Source organism: Macaca thibetana, chromosome 5 (assembly GCF_024542745.1).
Source record: "Macaca thibetana thibetana isolate TM-01 chromosome 5, ASM2454274v1, whole genome shotgun sequence".
Classification (NCBI taxonomy): domain Eukaryota; kingdom Metazoa; phylum Chordata; class Mammalia; order Primates; family Cercopithecidae; genus Macaca; species Macaca thibetana.
The window spans coordinates 137,451,952-137,470,109 of NC_065582.1; the positions used below are offsets into that span (position 1 = coordinate 137,451,952).

An 18,158-nucleotide genomic window follows, 5' to 3' on the forward strand; every position below is an offset into this window, starting at 1 on the left:
CTGGACTGGACCTCAAGCGAACTCCAACAGACCTACAGCTGAGGGTCCTGGCTGTTAGAAGGAAAACTAACAAACAGAAAGGACACCCACACCAAAACCCCATCAGTATGTCACCATGATCAAAGACCAAAGGCAGATAAAACCACAAAGATGGGGAAAAAGCAGTGCAGAAAAGCTGGAAATTCAAAAAATCAAAGCACATCTCCCCCTCCAAAGGAACACAGCTCATCACCAGCAACGGAACAAAGCTGGATGGAGAATGACTTTGACGAGTTGAGAGAAGAAGGCTTCACTCAATCAAACTTCTCAGAGTCAAAGGAGGAATGATGTAACCAGATGTAACCAGAAACTAAAAACCTTGAAAAAGGAATGGATGAATGGATAACTAGAATAATCAATGCAGAGAAGACCTTAAAAGAACTGATAGAGGTGAAAACCATAACACGAGAACTACGTGACAAATGCACAAACTTCACTAACCGACTCAATCAACTGGAAGAAAGAGTATTGGTGGTTGAAGACCAAATGAATGAAATGAAGCGAGAGGAGAAGTGTAGAGAAAAAAGAGTAAAAAGAAATGAACAAATTCTCCAACAAATATGGGATTATGTGAAAAGACCAAATCTACGTCTGATTGGTGTACCTGAAAGTGACAGGGAAAATGGAACCAAGTTGGAAAACACTCTGCAGGATATCATCCAGGAGAACTTCCCCAACCTAGTAAGGCAGGCCAACATTCAAATTCAAGAAATATAGAGAATGCCACAAAGATACTCCTGGAGAAGAGCAACTCCAAGACACATAATTGTCACATTCACCAAAGTTGAAATGAAGGAAAAAATGTTAAGGGCAGCCAGAGAGAAAGGTCAGGTTACACACAAAGGGAAGCCCATCAGACTAACAGCAGATCTCATGGCAGAAACTCTCCAAGCCAGAAGAGAGTGGGGGCCTATATTCAACATTCTTAAAGGAAAGAATTTTCACCCCAGAATTTCATATCCAGCCAAACTAAGTTTCACAAGTGAAGGCGAAATAAAATGCTTTACAGACAAGCAAATGCTTAGAGATTTTGTCACCACCAGGCCTGCCCTACAAGAGATCCTGAAGGAAGCACTAAACATGGAAAGGAACAACAGGTACCAGCCATTGCAAACACATGTCAAAATGTAAAGTCCACTAAAGCTAGGAAGAAACTGCATCAACTAGTGAACAAAATAACCAGCTAATATCATAATGACAGGATCAAGTTCACACATAACAATATTAACCTTAAATGTAAATGGACTAAATGCTCCAATTAAAAGACACAGACTGACAAATTAGAGAGTCAAGACCCATCAGTTTGCTGTTTTCAGGAGACCCATCTCACATGCTGAGACACACATAGGCTCAAAACAAAGGGATGGAGGAAGATCTACCAAGCAAATGGAAAAAAAAAAAGCAGGGGTTGCAATCCTAGTCTCTGATAAAATAGACTTTAAACCATCAAGATCAAAAGAGACAAAGAAGGCCATTACATAATGGTAAAGGGATTAATTCATCAGGAAGAGCTAACTATCCTAAATATATATGCACCCAATACAGGGGCACCCAGATTCATAAAACAAGTCCTTAGAGACTTACAAAGAGACTTAGACTCCCATACAATAATAATGGGAGACTTTAACACCCCACTGTCAACATTAGACAGATCAACGACACAGAAAGTTAACAAGGATATCCAGGAATTGAACTCAACTCTGCAACAAGTGGACCTAATAGACATCTACAGAACTCTCCACCCCAAAACAACAGAATATACATTCTTCTCAGCAGCACATCACATTTGTTCCAGAATTGACCACATAATTGGAAGTAAAGCACTCCTCAGCAAATGTAAAAGAACAGAAATTAAAACAAACTGTCTCTCAGACCATAGTGCAATCAAACTAGAACTCAGGATTAAGAAACTCAATCAAAACCACTCAACTACATGGAAACTGAACAACCTGCTTCTGAATGACTACTGGGTACATAACGAAATGAAGGCAGAAATAAAGATGTTCTTTGAAACCAATGAGAACAAAGATACAACATACCAGAATCTCTGGGACACATTTAAAGCAGTGTGTAGAGGGAAATTTATAGCACTAAATGCCCACAAGAGAAAGCAGGAAAGATCTAAAATTGACACCCTAACACCATGCAGTAAAAAATGATAAAAGGGATATCTCCACCGAGATAACGAAGGCTGAAATAAAGATGTTCTTTGAAACCAATGAGAAGAAAGACATGATGTACCAGAATCTCTAGGACACACTTAAAGTAGTGTTAAGAGGGAAATTTATAGCACTACATGCCCACAAGAGAAAGCATAAAAGATCTAAAATCGACACCCTAACATCACAATTAAAAGAACTAGAGAAGCAAGAGCAAACACATTCAAAAGCTAGCAGAAGGCAAGAAATTACTAGGATCAGAGCAGAACTGAAGGAGATAGAGACACAAAAAATCCATCAAAAAAATCAATGAACCCAGGAGCTGGTTTTTTGAAAATATCAACAAAATTTATGGACCGCTGGCAAGACTAATAAAGAAGAAAAGAGGGAAGAATCAAGCAGATGCAATACAAATTGATAAGGGGATATCACAATCAATCCCACAGAAACACAAACTACCATCAGAGAATACTATAAACACTTCTACACAAATAAACTAGAAAACTTACAGGAAATGGATAAATTTCTGGACACATACACCCTCCCAAGACTAAACCAGGAAGAAGTTGAATCTCTGACTAGACCAATAACAGGCAATAATTGAGGCAATAATTAATAGCCTACCAACCAAAATGAGTCCAGGACCAGAGGGATTCACAGCCAAATTCTACCAGAGGTACAAAGAGGAGCTGGTACCATTTCTTCTAAAACTATTCCAATCAATAGAAAAAGAGGGCATCCTCCCTAACTCATTTTATGAGACCAGCATCATCCTGATACCAAAGCCTGGCAGAGACACAACAGAAAAAGAGAATTTTAAACCAATACCCCTGATGAACATCACTGCGAAAATCCTCAATAAAATACTGGCAAACTGAATCCAGCAGCACATCAAAAAGCTTATCCACCAAGATCAAGTTGGCTTCATCCCGAGGATGCAAGGCTGGTTCAACATACACAAACCAATAAATGCAATCCAGCATATAAACAGAACCAAAGACAAAAACCACATGATTATCTCAATAGATGCAGAAAAGGCCTTTGACAAAATTCAACAGCGCTTCATGCTAAAACCCCTAAATAAACTAGGTATTGATGGAACATATCTCAAAATAATAAGAGCTATTTATGACAAACCCACAGCCAATATCATACTGAATGGGCAAAACCTGGAAGCATTCCCTTTGAAAACCAGCACAAGACAAGGATGCCCTCCCTCATCACTCCTATTCAACTTAGTGTTGGAAGTTCTGGCCAGGGCAATAAGGCAGGAGAAAGAATAAAGGGTATTCAATTAGGAAAAGAGGAAGTCAAATTGTCCCTATTTGCAGATGACATAATTGTATATTTAGAAAACCCCATCGTCTCAGCCCAAAATCTCCTTAAGCTGATAAGCAACTTCAGCAAAGTCTCAGGATACAAAATCAGTGTGCAAAAATCACAAGCATTCCTATACACCAATAACAGACAAACAGAGAGCCAAATCATGAATGAACTTCAATTCAAAATTGCTACAAAGAGAATAAAAAACCTAGTAATCCAACTTAATAGAGATGGGAAGGACCTCTTCAAGGAGAACTACAAACCACTGCTCAACAAAATAAAAGAGGACACAAACAAATGGAAGAATATTCCATGCTCATGCATAGGAAGAATCAATATCATGAAAATGGCCATACTGCTCAAGATAATTTATAGATTCAATGCCATCCCCATCAAACCACCAATGACTTTCTTCACAGAATTGGGAAAAACTACTTTAAAGTTCATATAGAACCAAAAAAGAGCCCGCATAGCCAAGACAATCCTAAACCAAAAGAACAAAGCTGAAGGCATCATGCTACCAGACTTCAAACTACACTACAAGGCTACAGTAACCAAAACTGCATGGTACTGGTACCAAAACAGATATATAGACCAATGCAACAGAACAGAGGCCTCAGAAATAACACCACACATCTACAACCATCTGATCTTTCACAAACCTGACAAAAACAAGCAATGAGGAAAGGGTTCCCTATTTAATAAATGGTGCTGGGAAAACTGGCTAGCCATATATAGAAAGCTGAAACTGGATTTCTTCCTTACACCTTGTACAAAAATTAATTCAGGATGGATTAAAGACTTAAATGTAGGACCTAAAACCATAAAAGTCCTAGAAGAAAACCTAGGCAATAACATTCAGGACATAGGCATAGACAGAGACTTCATGAATAAAACACCAAAAGCAATGTCAACAAATGCCAAAATTGACAAATGGGATCTAATTAAACTAAAGAGCTTCTGCACAGCAAAAGAAACTACCATCAGAGTGAACACGCAACCTACAGAATGGGAAAAAATGTTCGCAATCTATCCATCTGACAATGGGCTAATATCCAGAATCTACAAAGAACTTAAACAAATTTACAAGAAAAAAACAACCCCATCAAAAAGTGGGCAAAGTATATGAACAGACACTTCTCCAAAGAAGATATTTATGCAGCCAACAGACACGTGAAAAAATGCTCATCATCACTGGTCACCAGAGAAATGCAAATCAAAACCACAATGAGATACCATCTCAAACCAGTCAGAATGGCAATCATTAAAAAATCAGGAAACAACAGGTGCTGGAGAGGATGTGGAGAAATAGGAACACTTTTACACTGTTGGTGGGATTGTCAACTAGTTCAAACAATATGGAAAACAGTATGGCGATTCCTCAAGGATCTAGAACTAGATGTACCATATGACCCAGCCATCCCATTACTGGGTATATACCCAAAGGATTATAAATTATTCTGCTATAAAGACACATGCACACGTATGTTTATTACAGCACTATTCACAATAGCAATGACTTGGAATCAACCCAAATGTCCATCAGTGACAGATTGGATTAAGAAAATGTGGCACATACACACCATGGAATATTACACAGCCATAAAAAATGAGTTCATGTCTTTTGCAGGGGCATGAATGAAGCTGGAAACCATCATTCTCAGCAAACTATCACAAGGACAACAAACCAAACACTGCAAGTTCTCACTCATAGGTGGGAATTGAACAATGAGAACACACGGACACAGGACAGGGAACATCACATACCGGGGCCTGCCATGGGGTAGGGACCGGGGGAAGGGATAGCATTAGGAGAAATACCTAATGTAAATGACGAGGTTGATGGGCCCAGCAAACCAACATGGCACATGTATACCTATGTAACAAACCTGCCCATTGTGCACATGTGCACTAGAACTTAAAGTATAATTTTTTAAAAAAAGTAGAGAAGATAGCCGTTAACAACATGGCAAAATGTTGAGAATTGCTGAAACTGGATGAAGGACACCTGAGGGACCATTATACTCTTTAATTTCATACATTTAGAATTTTATATAATTAATTTTTTAAGAATGTAAAACTATACTTACAAAGTTTCATGTATTTTTCACTCTTTCTGAAAAGCACTTTAGAACTGTTTTTTGTTTGAAGAAGCAAGTCAAGGTTTTTCTTAGGACCAAATAGCATATTCAGCCCAATAATTAACAAGATTGTCCCTGTTATAAGGGAAAGAAAGAATACGTTATACTCTGATCCAAAAATCCTTCCAATGTTGTATTCCAGCAGCTGAGATTTCTTTTAAAGGAACATACCCTGGAAATTCATGTACTGATTTAATTTATCTCAGAACCTAAGCAATTACTTTGGTAGTGCCTTTGATAACTGGAAAATATCAGGTAGGGTTCTAGGAATCATGCTTTAAGTGAGAGGACCCCAGCCTTTTCCTGATGCATATTTCTTTGAATTTCTTGAGTATTTCCTAGTTGTTAGGTTGCTGAAGGTGTTGCTGACTGACTGTTGATTGAGCAGGGGACAGTGAAATCTTCTGAGCTCCCATAGGGATGCAGTAAGAGCGCTTCCGTGCACCAGGTTGAGGATCACAATGGAGCATATGTAGGCTCTTAATATGGCAGTGCTTGTTGCAATAATTCTGCCCCAGGAAATGAGTTCTCCAGCCACAGAGGCCGCACAGAGGATGCATGCCGGAACTCACAGTGTGCCAACAGGCCAGACAATAAAGTAGAGCTAAACTGGGATGCACAACAAACTAGCTTACACTTAAAGTTTACTTACTTCATCTAAAACCATACACACTAAAAATGGAAACAGAGATATGCTGCCATATGGAAATTAAGAAATTAAGGCATTTAAGAAACGTCAAGTGAAAGTCAAAAGCTAAGCAAAACCAGCGGTATCCAATTTTCCAGGAAACAGCAGGAGGAACCAGAAAATAAATTTATAACTAAATTCTGATATAATAAAGATTATTTTCTACTCAGTTGTATTAAAAGCTACTCTAAATATTACTAATATTTCTTGGCTTTTGTGGCCTCATCAAATAACATCACTCTTATTTTTCTTTAAAGTTCTTAGTTGTATGAAGTTGTAATTATGCACTGTTTCTACAATCCCATAAGTAGTGAGAAGAAACTAAAAAAAAAAAAAAAACTCATCTTTCATAAAATTCTAAAGAAACAAACTCATGCATGGAATAGTTCTTACTTTCATTTGTTTTATTCTCATGGCAGATCCCTAAGCAAGCTTGTAAAAGAAAAAAAGCAGGGCATTGGACAAGAAAACAAAGCAGGGGAGAGTACACACACCTGAAAGAAATCAGAAGAAATACAAAGTTCACAAAGCCAAGGTTACCACAGAAGAAATACAGCAATGTATTTCTCTCATTAGATGAAAGCTTGAGTATTTACCAGAAATACCAAATTCTCCAAGTTAATTCAAAAATATTTCATGTAATTTGAAAATATGTCTTTCAAGCCAGCCTGTCCTGACAGATGTCTAGCTCATGGGGTAGAAAAGCATATGGGAAAATGTACAGAGTAGTTGGATATCTGTCAGGGGGAACTGTAGCAGAACTCAGGTAGATGTAATCCCAGCACCTTGGGAGGCCAAGGCAGGAGAATTGCATAAGCCCAAGAGTTCGACACCAGCCTGGGCAACAAAGTGAGACCCCATCTCTACAAAAAATAACAATCAGCCAGGCATGGTCGTGTGTGCCTGGAGACTCAGCTACTTGGGAGGTTGAGGTGGGAGCTCAAGGATACACAGCTATGACTGCACCACTGCACTCCAGCTGGAGCAACAGAAAAAGAAAAAGAAAAAAACAGAACCCAAATAGAAGCCTTCACTTCTCCTGAGTAGCACTCGCACAACTGTAATTTCTTAAGTATTTGTCTCGTTTTATATATGGTGTTTCCCCCATTCAACTAAAGCTCCAGGTAGGCAAGGACAGTGGGTGTTTTTAATATTTCAGCAGCTGGGAATGGTATATAAAGTAGACCAGAAGAATGAGAGGGTGGGAAAGGGGGCAGTGATGAGAAATTGATTAATGGGTATAATGTACCCTGTTAAGGTGATAGATACTTTAAAAGTCCTGACATAATCACTATGCAACCTATGCATGTAACAAAATTGCACTTGTACCCCACAAATTTATACAGATAAAAAGGTGAAAAAATAATCTTCAGTATCTGGCACTGTTCCTGGAACATAAGGTACATGATCATATTTTTTTCAAAATGTAGACAACCAGTGAAATCATGTTAATGTTCTTAATGAATAACTGAACAAACGAACGAGTTTATCCCTTATTAACATGTTTTTTTCTCCTCATCTTTCAAACATTTTGTGGAAGAATTTGACATGTTACTTAAGCTAAAATTATGTAATCTAAATGATTCACAACATTCAATTTATGTATGCCTGGTATACACCAATAATTTTATTATTGCCAGAAGCCAATTTTTAAAATATTAAAATTGAACTAAGTTTATGAAATTATAATTTTGGTATATGAATCAATTTTTAAAATATTAAACTGAGCTAAGTTTATGAAATTATAATTTTGGTATGCAAATTCATAACCACTAAAATGGTGAATATATTTGTGCTATGATTTGGAGGTTTATCATTTACACTAAGATATATGAATTTTTTGGTACAAATATACTAAATAAAAATGATAGCGTCTAGGTGTGGTGGCTCACACCTGTAATCTTAGCACTTTGGGAAGCCAAGGCAGGAGGATCACTTGAGGCCAGGAGTTCAAGAACAGCCTGTGCAACATAGCAAAACCCCCGTCTCTACAAAAATTTTTTAAATTAGTGGAGTGTGGTGGCCCACACCTAGTAGGCCCAACTACTTGGGAGGCAGAGGTAGAAGGATCGCTTGAGGCCAGGAGCTCAAGGTTACAGTGAGCTATGATCACACCACTGCACTACAGCCTGGGAAACAGAGTAAGACCTCATCTCAAAAAAACATTCATAAATGAAATTCAGGGGAACCCCAAAAAATCACAATCCCCATGTATATTTACAAGCCAACCACTGAAGTGGCAGCATGAGTATCATGATCATACCTTTTCCTAACACGTCATATAACACAAGTGTTATATTGTTTACACTTTAGTATGGACCGAATCTTTTCACAACTAATTAATTTAAAAGACCTTTGTAGTAATAAGTATTACTCAAATGCGCTGGTAAATTAAGACATTTGTTTTTAATTTATAATTTAGACATCCCTCCAGGTTTTATGTTTTAATCAAGAGAGTCTATTTTATTAAGAAAGCTAGATCATCCTGTTTACTTCCACCAGTTACATAAGGTGCTAAATCCTGGTCAGTCCATAAGGATATTTTTGAGCAATTATTTTAATCCAGACCTTTCAAATTTACTTACCCAAAAGCACATCTGATCTTTCTCTAGCATAGACACCTCCTGGGACAAACTTAAAAGCTGTGCACCAGGCACAGAAAAATATTTCTAGAAGATAAAATATCATGGCAATGGTCATGGTTTTCCCAGGGTTTGTCCCTGAGTTAATAAGGTGTCCAAGTGCTTGAGGCCACATGGACGCAGTAAAGACGGCGAAGACACAGCCGGACATAGCAGCTGCCCACGTGTGCAGGTAAAGGAGCCCCGCAGCTGAAGCTGTTCCTGTTTGTGAGAGAGAGAAATGAATCAGACAGGAAAGCAGTTGAGCTTAGAGGATGACCAATTTATAGCCTTTAGAACCAGAACAGACCTTAGGGGTATACTGATCCAATCTCCAGACAGATGAGAAAACTAAGATCTGACAAGGTTAATGTGATTTGCCCAATGTCACACAGCCAGTTACTGTCTCAACTGGAGGTAGAATGTGGATCTAGTAAATCTCAGTTCAGTGCTATTTCTTCAGAAAGGGCAGGAGGAGGGAAAAAGGCATTTTTAGGTCGTTGCTGTTAAGATCCTAACAGCAATAAAAACTAAAATTATCTGTAATACCAAAAATATGTCCATTACATTTAACCAATCAGATACAGGATATTAGAAAACAGGTAGAGTGTGGTTTCTAGAACACTTCTGTTAAGGGGCTTCTAAAGGAATTTCTGTCCATCTAATGCTACCACCTATCCTACAAGAGGTACATTGACTTTTCCAACCACACAGCCCCAAGAGAAGAGGTAGCATTCGTAGGTTCACTGCTTGAGCAATTCTGCAATCAGTTCATTCATCACCCAACAGCCTGCTAGGTGTCGGTAGCTATGCTTTCTGTCTGATCCACAGCAGGCACTCTGTAAATGTTAGTTTATTGAGCCAATGCTGAGGTCACATAACCTTTCCCCCAATTCTTGTGAAATCAGCTTTGAAATAGCACTGCAGGGTCCACTCCATCTTGGGACCATCAATATAATCCCTTTCCATAGAAAATATGGCATTTTTGAAACATTCCAATCCATGTTGTGTAATTGGGACCCACCCTTCAAGGGTAGCTACAGCAGACTCTTCACTACTTGGGCCAAGAACTCCAGAAAGCAGTGGGAAGCAGAAAGTGGCTCCAGCCAGCATCTTAATGCCCCATAGCTCAATAAGTTCAGTACACTCCATTGCACCATCACAGGGCAATGCCACCTGCCTAACTGCCTATTTCTCCCCACTTCAAAAAGAACATCTCTCAGATGAGCATGAGAACTAGATTCCAAGGTCCTCTACAAACCATGGAGTTTAACTTCATAGGGAGATCTTCAAATACCTAGATCCTCAATGGAATTATTTCATTTTAAAATAAAACAAATGTAATGCCTATTTGCTTTAGAAATTTTAAAAATACAGAACCGAAAAGAAGCAGTTTAAGATTGACTAAGATGGAGATGACCACAGCCAATATTTCTGTGTATTTCTAAGTCATCTTCTGTGTATATACAGAAGTATTTTTACATAAATGGAATTGTACCACATATTAAAGACTATATATGCTGCTTTTTATGAAACACTGTATCAGGAACATTTATTAGTGTAAATAATTTTTTTCTAAAACATTTTAATGTACATATAATACTTCACTGGATAAATATACCCCAATATGAGTATTTTCCTATTGCTGGCCATTTATGAAGCTTCCCATGTCAAGTTTTTAAAACAACAGTGTGATGAACATATTTTTTTGTCAATGATCCCTTGCCACATTACCTATTATTTCCTTAAAACAGATTCTTAGCAACACAACTCTTATGTTAAGGGGCATAAGTATTTTAAGGTCATGACTTGTGACCAGTTGCTTTCCTGAAAGCAACTTTCAGGAAACCTAATACTTGTCTTTACTTCCTGTAGAAAACCTGCCAAGTCTCAACACCTCTTAAATCCTGCCAAAATTTCATCTTTAATTTGGTAAAAATTTACCAAATATATGTAATAATGCCAAAAATCTTTACCAAATTAAAGTCAAAAATGCTATGACATTTTAAATTGCACTTATTTGACTATTAGTGAGGTTAAATTTTTCTTACTTACTGGCTTACAATGACTGTTTTTAAAAGAATGATTCTGAATTTGATATTCTAATCTAAAGACGTTAGAATAATATTGTTCTCTTTGTCTTACTACAGAGAATTATCTAGAGAGAATGAAAACATCTCTCAAATTTATCTTGACTGTTACCATTTTTATTTCTATTTTAAAATGGGCTCTATATCTTAAATCTGCCAAAATTGTACTGTTTAAGTGGGTTATAAATTCAAAATTGGAATTCAAATGCTACAAAAGGGACTTTCTGTCCCGTCACCCATTAGTTCCCCTTAGTGAAGGCAACCAATCCAGTGTAAGCACTTACCTTTGCATCCTTCCAGAGATACTCTACACATACAAAGAAATATATATGTGCATGCATTTCCCTTCCTTTTTGTACACCAATGGTAGCATGCGATACGCACTGTTAGTCACTTTACCTTTTTCACTTAACTGTATTCCTTAACTGCTTTTGTTTGAGCCTTTCCAATAATCTCCCCCAAACCTGTACAACATCAAAGACATCAAGTGGAAGTAATGGTAACTATTTCAATAACAGTTATAATAACTCACATATAAGTTTTCAATAAATCAAGTTTTCCATGTAGTAAAATTATCTGAACACTACAGTACAATGGGGTCCTATCAATGTGTTTACTCTATCTAGCCTTTTTTAAAAATAGAACTCTGGCTTTACTGATTTAACTGCTATCAACATTTAAAGCACCTGTATCTTTGCTTGTATGAAATTGTTCAGTCACTGCCATAATTAATTTCATGCTGAGTCTCCAGTTGGATTGTCAACTTAAACTGTACAGTGGGAAAACAGGATTCCTTTGGCCACAGCTTGCTTTATTGTGTGGTTTCCAGAGATGAATCACAGTGAAAAGTGGGCACCACCTCCAGATAATTAAGCTTGAGCTCCAACTTATTGCAAGTGAGTAAGTGATCAGAAAGGAAAATGAAGCTGGTGAATTATGGCCCTGCTTTCTTCTACTGCAAACAGCCTTCTAGAAGCCTTAAATCTGCTTCTCTTAGAGTCTTTAAAGCTACTATTTAATACTGCAGAGAGACAGCGAAACTAGATTAGGTTTGACTCTCAAGGATATGACCTTACTTGTCTGGGGAAATAAGTATAACACGATAGGTTCACAGCTTTTCTGTTCTTTAACTAACAATCTATTTCTCTGTGTTCTTAAGGTTAAAATGAAGCTGTTAACTACCTGCCCAATAAGCACTTTGCTTATACTTTATGAGAAAAGGCATGATATAAATGCTGAACAAATGTTCAATGCATTTCTTTTTCCTTTTCCAACTTATATGCAGATTAAGAAGCTTCTGTATATGCTCAATGCAAACTCAGCATTGACAAATTTTCCTGGCTCTTTCCCTGAGGAATCTCACAAATAAACCCTGTGATGAGAAAAAAGATTACTCCCACATACACACAAACCTCCACAGGCTCCAAATACAATGCCTATCAAAAACTACACAAGCAAGTACAAACAGCTCAACAAGACTGCAACAGTGTGTTCACATAGCTCCAGGAGGAAGAGGACCTGGCTAACCTCATCGATTTAGCCATGTATCTGGATTACACATACATTTCCAGACAAATGTGATGGCGCTTATGATGTACAGAAATTCACTTGTTATGTTGTCATCCTAAGTCTTCTATTACTGATATAGTCTCTCAAACACAGCATCTAGTGTACCACTCTGAATCACCAGCTTAATCAATATGTATTAACAACATCTCAAACCAAATATAGTATTTGCTATATAAACCAAATATAGTATTTGCTATATAATAAAGTGGTTTTTTTACTTAGAGTCAGAAAACCTGACTATAATCATTAAATACTGCCTTTTAAGGGAAAGGAGGAGGGCTGGCATAATTCTGTTATAGGAAAATAAGTACAATGCTCCCTCCTCTTCACAAAGACTAGGGGAGAGGGAAGAGGGCAGCCCAAAACATGATTGTCTTCACTGATACTTCTGGGGTCTTAAAGGGTGTAACTGGGAAAAGATGGGTCAGGTCTTAGAGTAAGCAGACATGGACCCTAAAACTGGGTGGAAGGCTGGGCCTGTTACATGTAAAGGAGAAAGGGAAATGGAGCTTCATCATGGAATTCTAAAGGGCATTTTTGAAACACAGAAAAGCAAGGAATCTTGAAGAGTGAAAGAAGTCTGGCAACTAGCAACATGGCAATGCACGGCCCTCATCTTCTAGGTAAAATCTGCTATTCATGAGAATAGCATTAATGGGTCCATTAATGGGTGGACCCATTAATGGACCCATTAATGGGTCCACTCTATCCATCAGGTGAGGGACTGCCTAAGAACTCTGACTTGACCACTACCCAATCTATGCACCTATACTCTGCTGGTGAGAGTGGAAATCAGTCTAACAATTTTGGAAAACAGTGTGACAATTCCCCAAAACAGAATCACCATTTGACCTAGCAATCCCATTACTGGGTATGTACCCAAAGGAATATAAATTGTTCTACCATAAAGACACATGCACGCATATGTTCATTGCAGCGCTATTCACAGTAGCAAAGACATGGAATCAACCTAAATGCCCATCAATGGTAAACTGGATAAAGAAAATGTGGTAATATATACCATGGAATACTACGCAGTCATAAAAAAGAATGAGATCATATCCTTTGCAGGAACATGGATGGAGCTGGAGGCCATTATCCTTAGCAAACTAATGCAGGAACAGAAAACCAAATGCTGCATGTTCTCATTAAGTGGGAGCTGAATGATGAGAACACATGGACACAAAGAGGGGAACAACAGACACTGGGGTCTACCAGACAAGGGTAGAAGGAGAGAGAAGATCAGGAAGAATAACGGGTACTAGGCTTTTTACCTGGGTAACAAAATAATCTGTACAACAAACCCCCATTGCATGAGTTTACTTATATAACAAACCTACACATGTATCCCTGAACTTAAAAGTTATCAATCAATCAATCTCACTTGTACCCCATAAATTTATACAAATAAAAAATTTTTTAATTAAAAATCAAGAATTTTTATAAATCTGCTACTTAACACATGTGCCTTGTTTATGTATTTTTAAGAGTAGGTAGTATTATGGCAGTGTAGTCCAGGAAAGCAGCACAGCCACAGGAGGAAGGGGAGGCGGAAGTAGGAGGAAGCAGGAATTCAGAGCAGGTAGTCACCAGTGACCTTGGTGACATCTGCGTTATAGTTGCTGCTGCTGGTTGCAACAGCCCATCTGGCCACAGTACATATTTATATGGTTGTATCTACTTTCAGTTGAGTTGTGCATGCTTGCAGACAAACTGGATAACCAAGCTCAGTGATGGTCTATCTGCAGGTAAATTCCACATACCTGTAACCCACCAGATCAAACCAGCACCACGAAACCACGAACAAGCTGGAAGCATTAATCCACTTGCCAAGCACAGCAGTACTGCACCTCTGTGAAAAAGGACATGCTCTAAGACATGTGACGTTAGTAATATTTCATCGTCCCGAATATAAAATAGAAATATACCTCCCACCTCTGGTTACATATAAGAAATAATGTGTGTGGAACAACCGGTGAGATCATGAGAGCCCACTGGGAGCCAATATTATACACATTCAGAACAGAGAAGGAATAAAAACTCCGCCATGAGATCAATGATATCTGCCAACTTATCATGTAAGCGCAGTAACCAAGCTTTCTCAGACTATTAAAGTACAGTCCATGTTGGTCATGTAACATTTTAAATGACTCTGCCAAGAACAAAAAGAAAAGCTCATTGGAATGGTTTCTATTTAGTTTGCTTTTTTTTCTTTCTTTCCTCTACCTCAATACTGCTCTTGCCTAGAGTCTCTGCCTTCCCAAAACCAGTGTCAATTTGATAAATAACTGATAGCTGTGTGTCTTTTAAAACAACCACAAATGATTTTATTATTTTGCTATTTTGGCAAAAAGTTGCAAAAGGAGGAAAAAAGAAATTCAACTAAACTTTAGAAGGAAACCCAGAAATAATAATAGCTAGAACATAGGACTCATTTAAGTAGCTGTCACATAAATTAAGCTCAAAAACATAACATACACTATATACTAGGCACTATTTTAAGATTTTCCCCTGTAATTATTATTCATTTAATTCTCATGCGCCTGTAAGGTAAATGCTAATATTATCCCCATTTTGCAGAGGAGAATACTGGGGGAAAGAGCACGTAAGTAACCTGCTTGAGGTCAAACACAGTAGCCCACATAGGACTAAGAAACTAAAATGGTCCTCAGGCTCTGAGGTGAGGCTCGTAGCCATATTACTACCTGCTCCTACCTGTGTAAGAATGACTCTGGGGCTCCGGAAGACCAGATGTGAGAAGAGGCCATGAAGGACAGTGTGGATATTTTTCTACTGCCAAATCAACAACAAATATTTTTGAGTGCCCACCATGTGCCAGGCTCTGTTCTAGGTGTTTGGGATGCATCAATGAACAACGATCCCTTTCTCCCATAGAGCTCACATTCCGGTGGGGGAGACTTATAATAAACACCATTAATAAATAATGCAGATAGGGCCAGGCAGAGCGACTCATGACGGTAATACCAGCACTTTGGGAGGCAGAGGGGGGAGGATCGTTTGAGGTCAGGAGTTTGAGACCAGCCTGGACAAAATAGTGAGACCTAATAATAATGAAGAGTATCAGAAGGCAGAAAGTGCTACAGAACACTAAGAGTGATGGGGTCACTAGTGTTGGCGTGGGCTAAGGAGAAGCCAGAACATGTGACCAAGACACAGTTTGTCCTCCCTTGTCCTCCCAGGGCCACAGATGACACTGCTCCTTTGGTTTCCCAAGGCCTTTCAGCACCTTCGGAGCCTCCCTCTCACCTTTTCCCCATCAAACATACCTATGACCCATTTCCTTAAGTATAATCTGGTGAATTTCAGAAAGCAATTCCTACTATGATGAGGGTGAGCGATGATGGTCTAACGCAACATTTCTCAAGCTGGTTCTGAGAAACACGCCTACTCTGTCAGGCATTAATAGATGTTCTAAAGGATAATTCCATGTTCAAATAACTTTGGGAAACCTCCAAACGTCTCTAATATGCTGATATGCATTGTGAAGTACAAAGAAAGGAAGATTGAAATGCACTATTTCCTCAACCTATTTGATGTAGAAGCATTTTCTTTTTCTCGTTAATATCTCAAGAAACCAGCATCTCACAGGGAAGACGCTGTGTCTTCCCAAACCAGCACAGTTTGGGAAATGCTGGTCTTGTGAGTTGCATTTCCATCTTCAATGTCTCACTCTAATATACAGGATTAGGAAATGTCTGAAAAGCAAACCCTCATTTTATATATGTGAGAAAGTTTCCCCCGAAGTTTAGTTACATTCTTCTTGTGAGAAAAGCAAGGCCAGGGATGTAACATGATTGGCCCAGAGTTGAATGGTGAGTTTCTCCTGGCTACCAGGACTCACCATTTACAATTAAAATTCTTCCTTTACTCTGCCACAAAACATATGCTTGTTTTCACAAGTAACTCTGGAAACTAAGCTTTAACACGTAGGAATAAACTTCTTCCTTCCCCTCTGTCCTTTTGTTCCTTTCTTTCTTCTCTGCCTTCCTCCCAGATATGGAGGAAGATACAGACTCTAAATGAAATAATATTTTCAAACGTCCTTGTTCAGTACTTGACACAGAGTAAGCAATCAATATTCATTCATTTTCCCATTCCCTGCCCTCAAGGGGCTTAGTATCTGGACAGGAAGAAAGACGTTTTTTAAAATCTGTAATACAGAAAAATAAAGTTTCTAACAGATACATATATATGTGTATGTGTGTACACACATATATAACACACATACAAAAATTGATTGATTCAAAGTATTATAGTATGTGGCATAAAGAAGGGATCCCCTGTGATAATAAGAGAAGAATTCACAAAGAAAATGTTTGAGCTGGGTTTTGAATGGAGTAGGGCTTACCAGGACATCAAGACAGTAAAGCAAGCCCAGGCAGTGGGGAGACTGGAACAGTCTGGCACTTCCAGAGAACCGCAAGTGGGTTCGGCTCAGGTGAAGCAGGAGGGTAAGATTAGAACGCATTTGGAAAGGTAAGTAGAGGGGCCAGATCCTGCCTCATGTGGGAGAATTGGGGGCAGTATTTTCCCTGTGTATTGTGGGGCAAACTGCTGAGAGCTTATAAGTAAAGGAGTGGTGGAATCAGATTTGCATTTTACAGAGATCATTCTGGAGCCATGTGGAGAAGATTCCGCTAAAGAGAGACAATTAGGAGACAACAGTAATAGCCTGAATGAAAAAATGGTGAGGACTCCACTAAGGCAGATGTGCTTAGGGATAGAGAGGAAGGGTTTAATCTAAAAGAAGTCACAGAACTGAGTTGGAGAAAATGAGGAAGATGGAGAATTCTGGGCGAACTCTTGGTTTCAGGTTTGGATAATGAGGTGGACAGACAAAGTGGACCTGGGCATGGGGGAAGAAGAACATGCATGGAGGACTGGGAAATACTGGGTTCAGATTTGGACAGGCTGAGGTTGACAAGCCTGTGGGATATGCCCAGATCCCTGCTGGGGAAAGATCCAGTAGGCAGCTGCATGCCTTCAATTGTAAGAATTGAGCACTACAAGAGAGAAAAGTTATCAGAGGCAGATCTTTTAAGAGTTTCTCCAATTTTTTTGCAAGAAGAGATGGAGCCAGTTACAAGAGAAATGATGTGTCAGGAAGAGTAGAGAGAGGGTTAATAAGGACAAAACACAAGGACCAACACTTGACTCCAGACTAACTCCCTGTGAGTCCCACGGCTGGAACAAGAAAGTACCAGAAGATGCAGGGATCTCCTGGGGCTGCCCTCCTTCGCTGAGAATAGAGATCTGTGCCCCAGGCAGTCAACCTAGTCTCCCCAGGGGACTGTGGTCTTGTCCTACTAAATGCCCATAACCATAACCAGAGGGTCTGGAGGAAATGGCCAGGGAGTGCTGCTCCTCTCCCGCCACTGAGAATGTTCTGTGCAAGCATTCCTCGGGATGCCTATGCTGAAGCTCTGGAAACCTCTTATTTAGCTGTGAGCAACCATTGGGCCTCCCACATCTACTTTTCAGCAATCCTTCTGCACAGGGGAAAAGAC

The 18,158-nt window shown here is 38.9% G+C and overlaps 2 protein-coding genes across 2 annotated transcripts in view; one reads left to right on the forward strand and one right to left on the reverse strand.

Moving 5' to 3' along the window:
• The window catches only part of OCIAD2 (OCIA domain containing 2), a 1,147,735-nt gene that overhangs the window by 1,029,366 nt on the left and 100,211 nt on the right, over positions 1–18,158 (forward strand). The window lies entirely within an intron of this gene.
• CWH43 (cell wall biogenesis 43 C-terminal homolog) overlaps positions 1–18,158 on the reverse strand; it is a 95,952-nt gene that overhangs the window by 69,089 nt on the left and 8,705 nt on the right. Inside the window, exons 6-8 of the mRNA XM_050790205.1 lie at positions 14,394–14,482; positions 8,936–9,193; positions 5,612–5,737 (exon numbers count right to left, since the gene is read on the reverse strand). Coding sequence (XP_050646162.1) covers positions 5,612–5,737; positions 8,936–9,193; positions 14,394–14,482 — 473 coding nt within the window. The remainder of the gene's footprint in view (positions 1–5,611; positions 5,738–8,935; positions 9,194–14,393; positions 14,483–18,158) is intronic.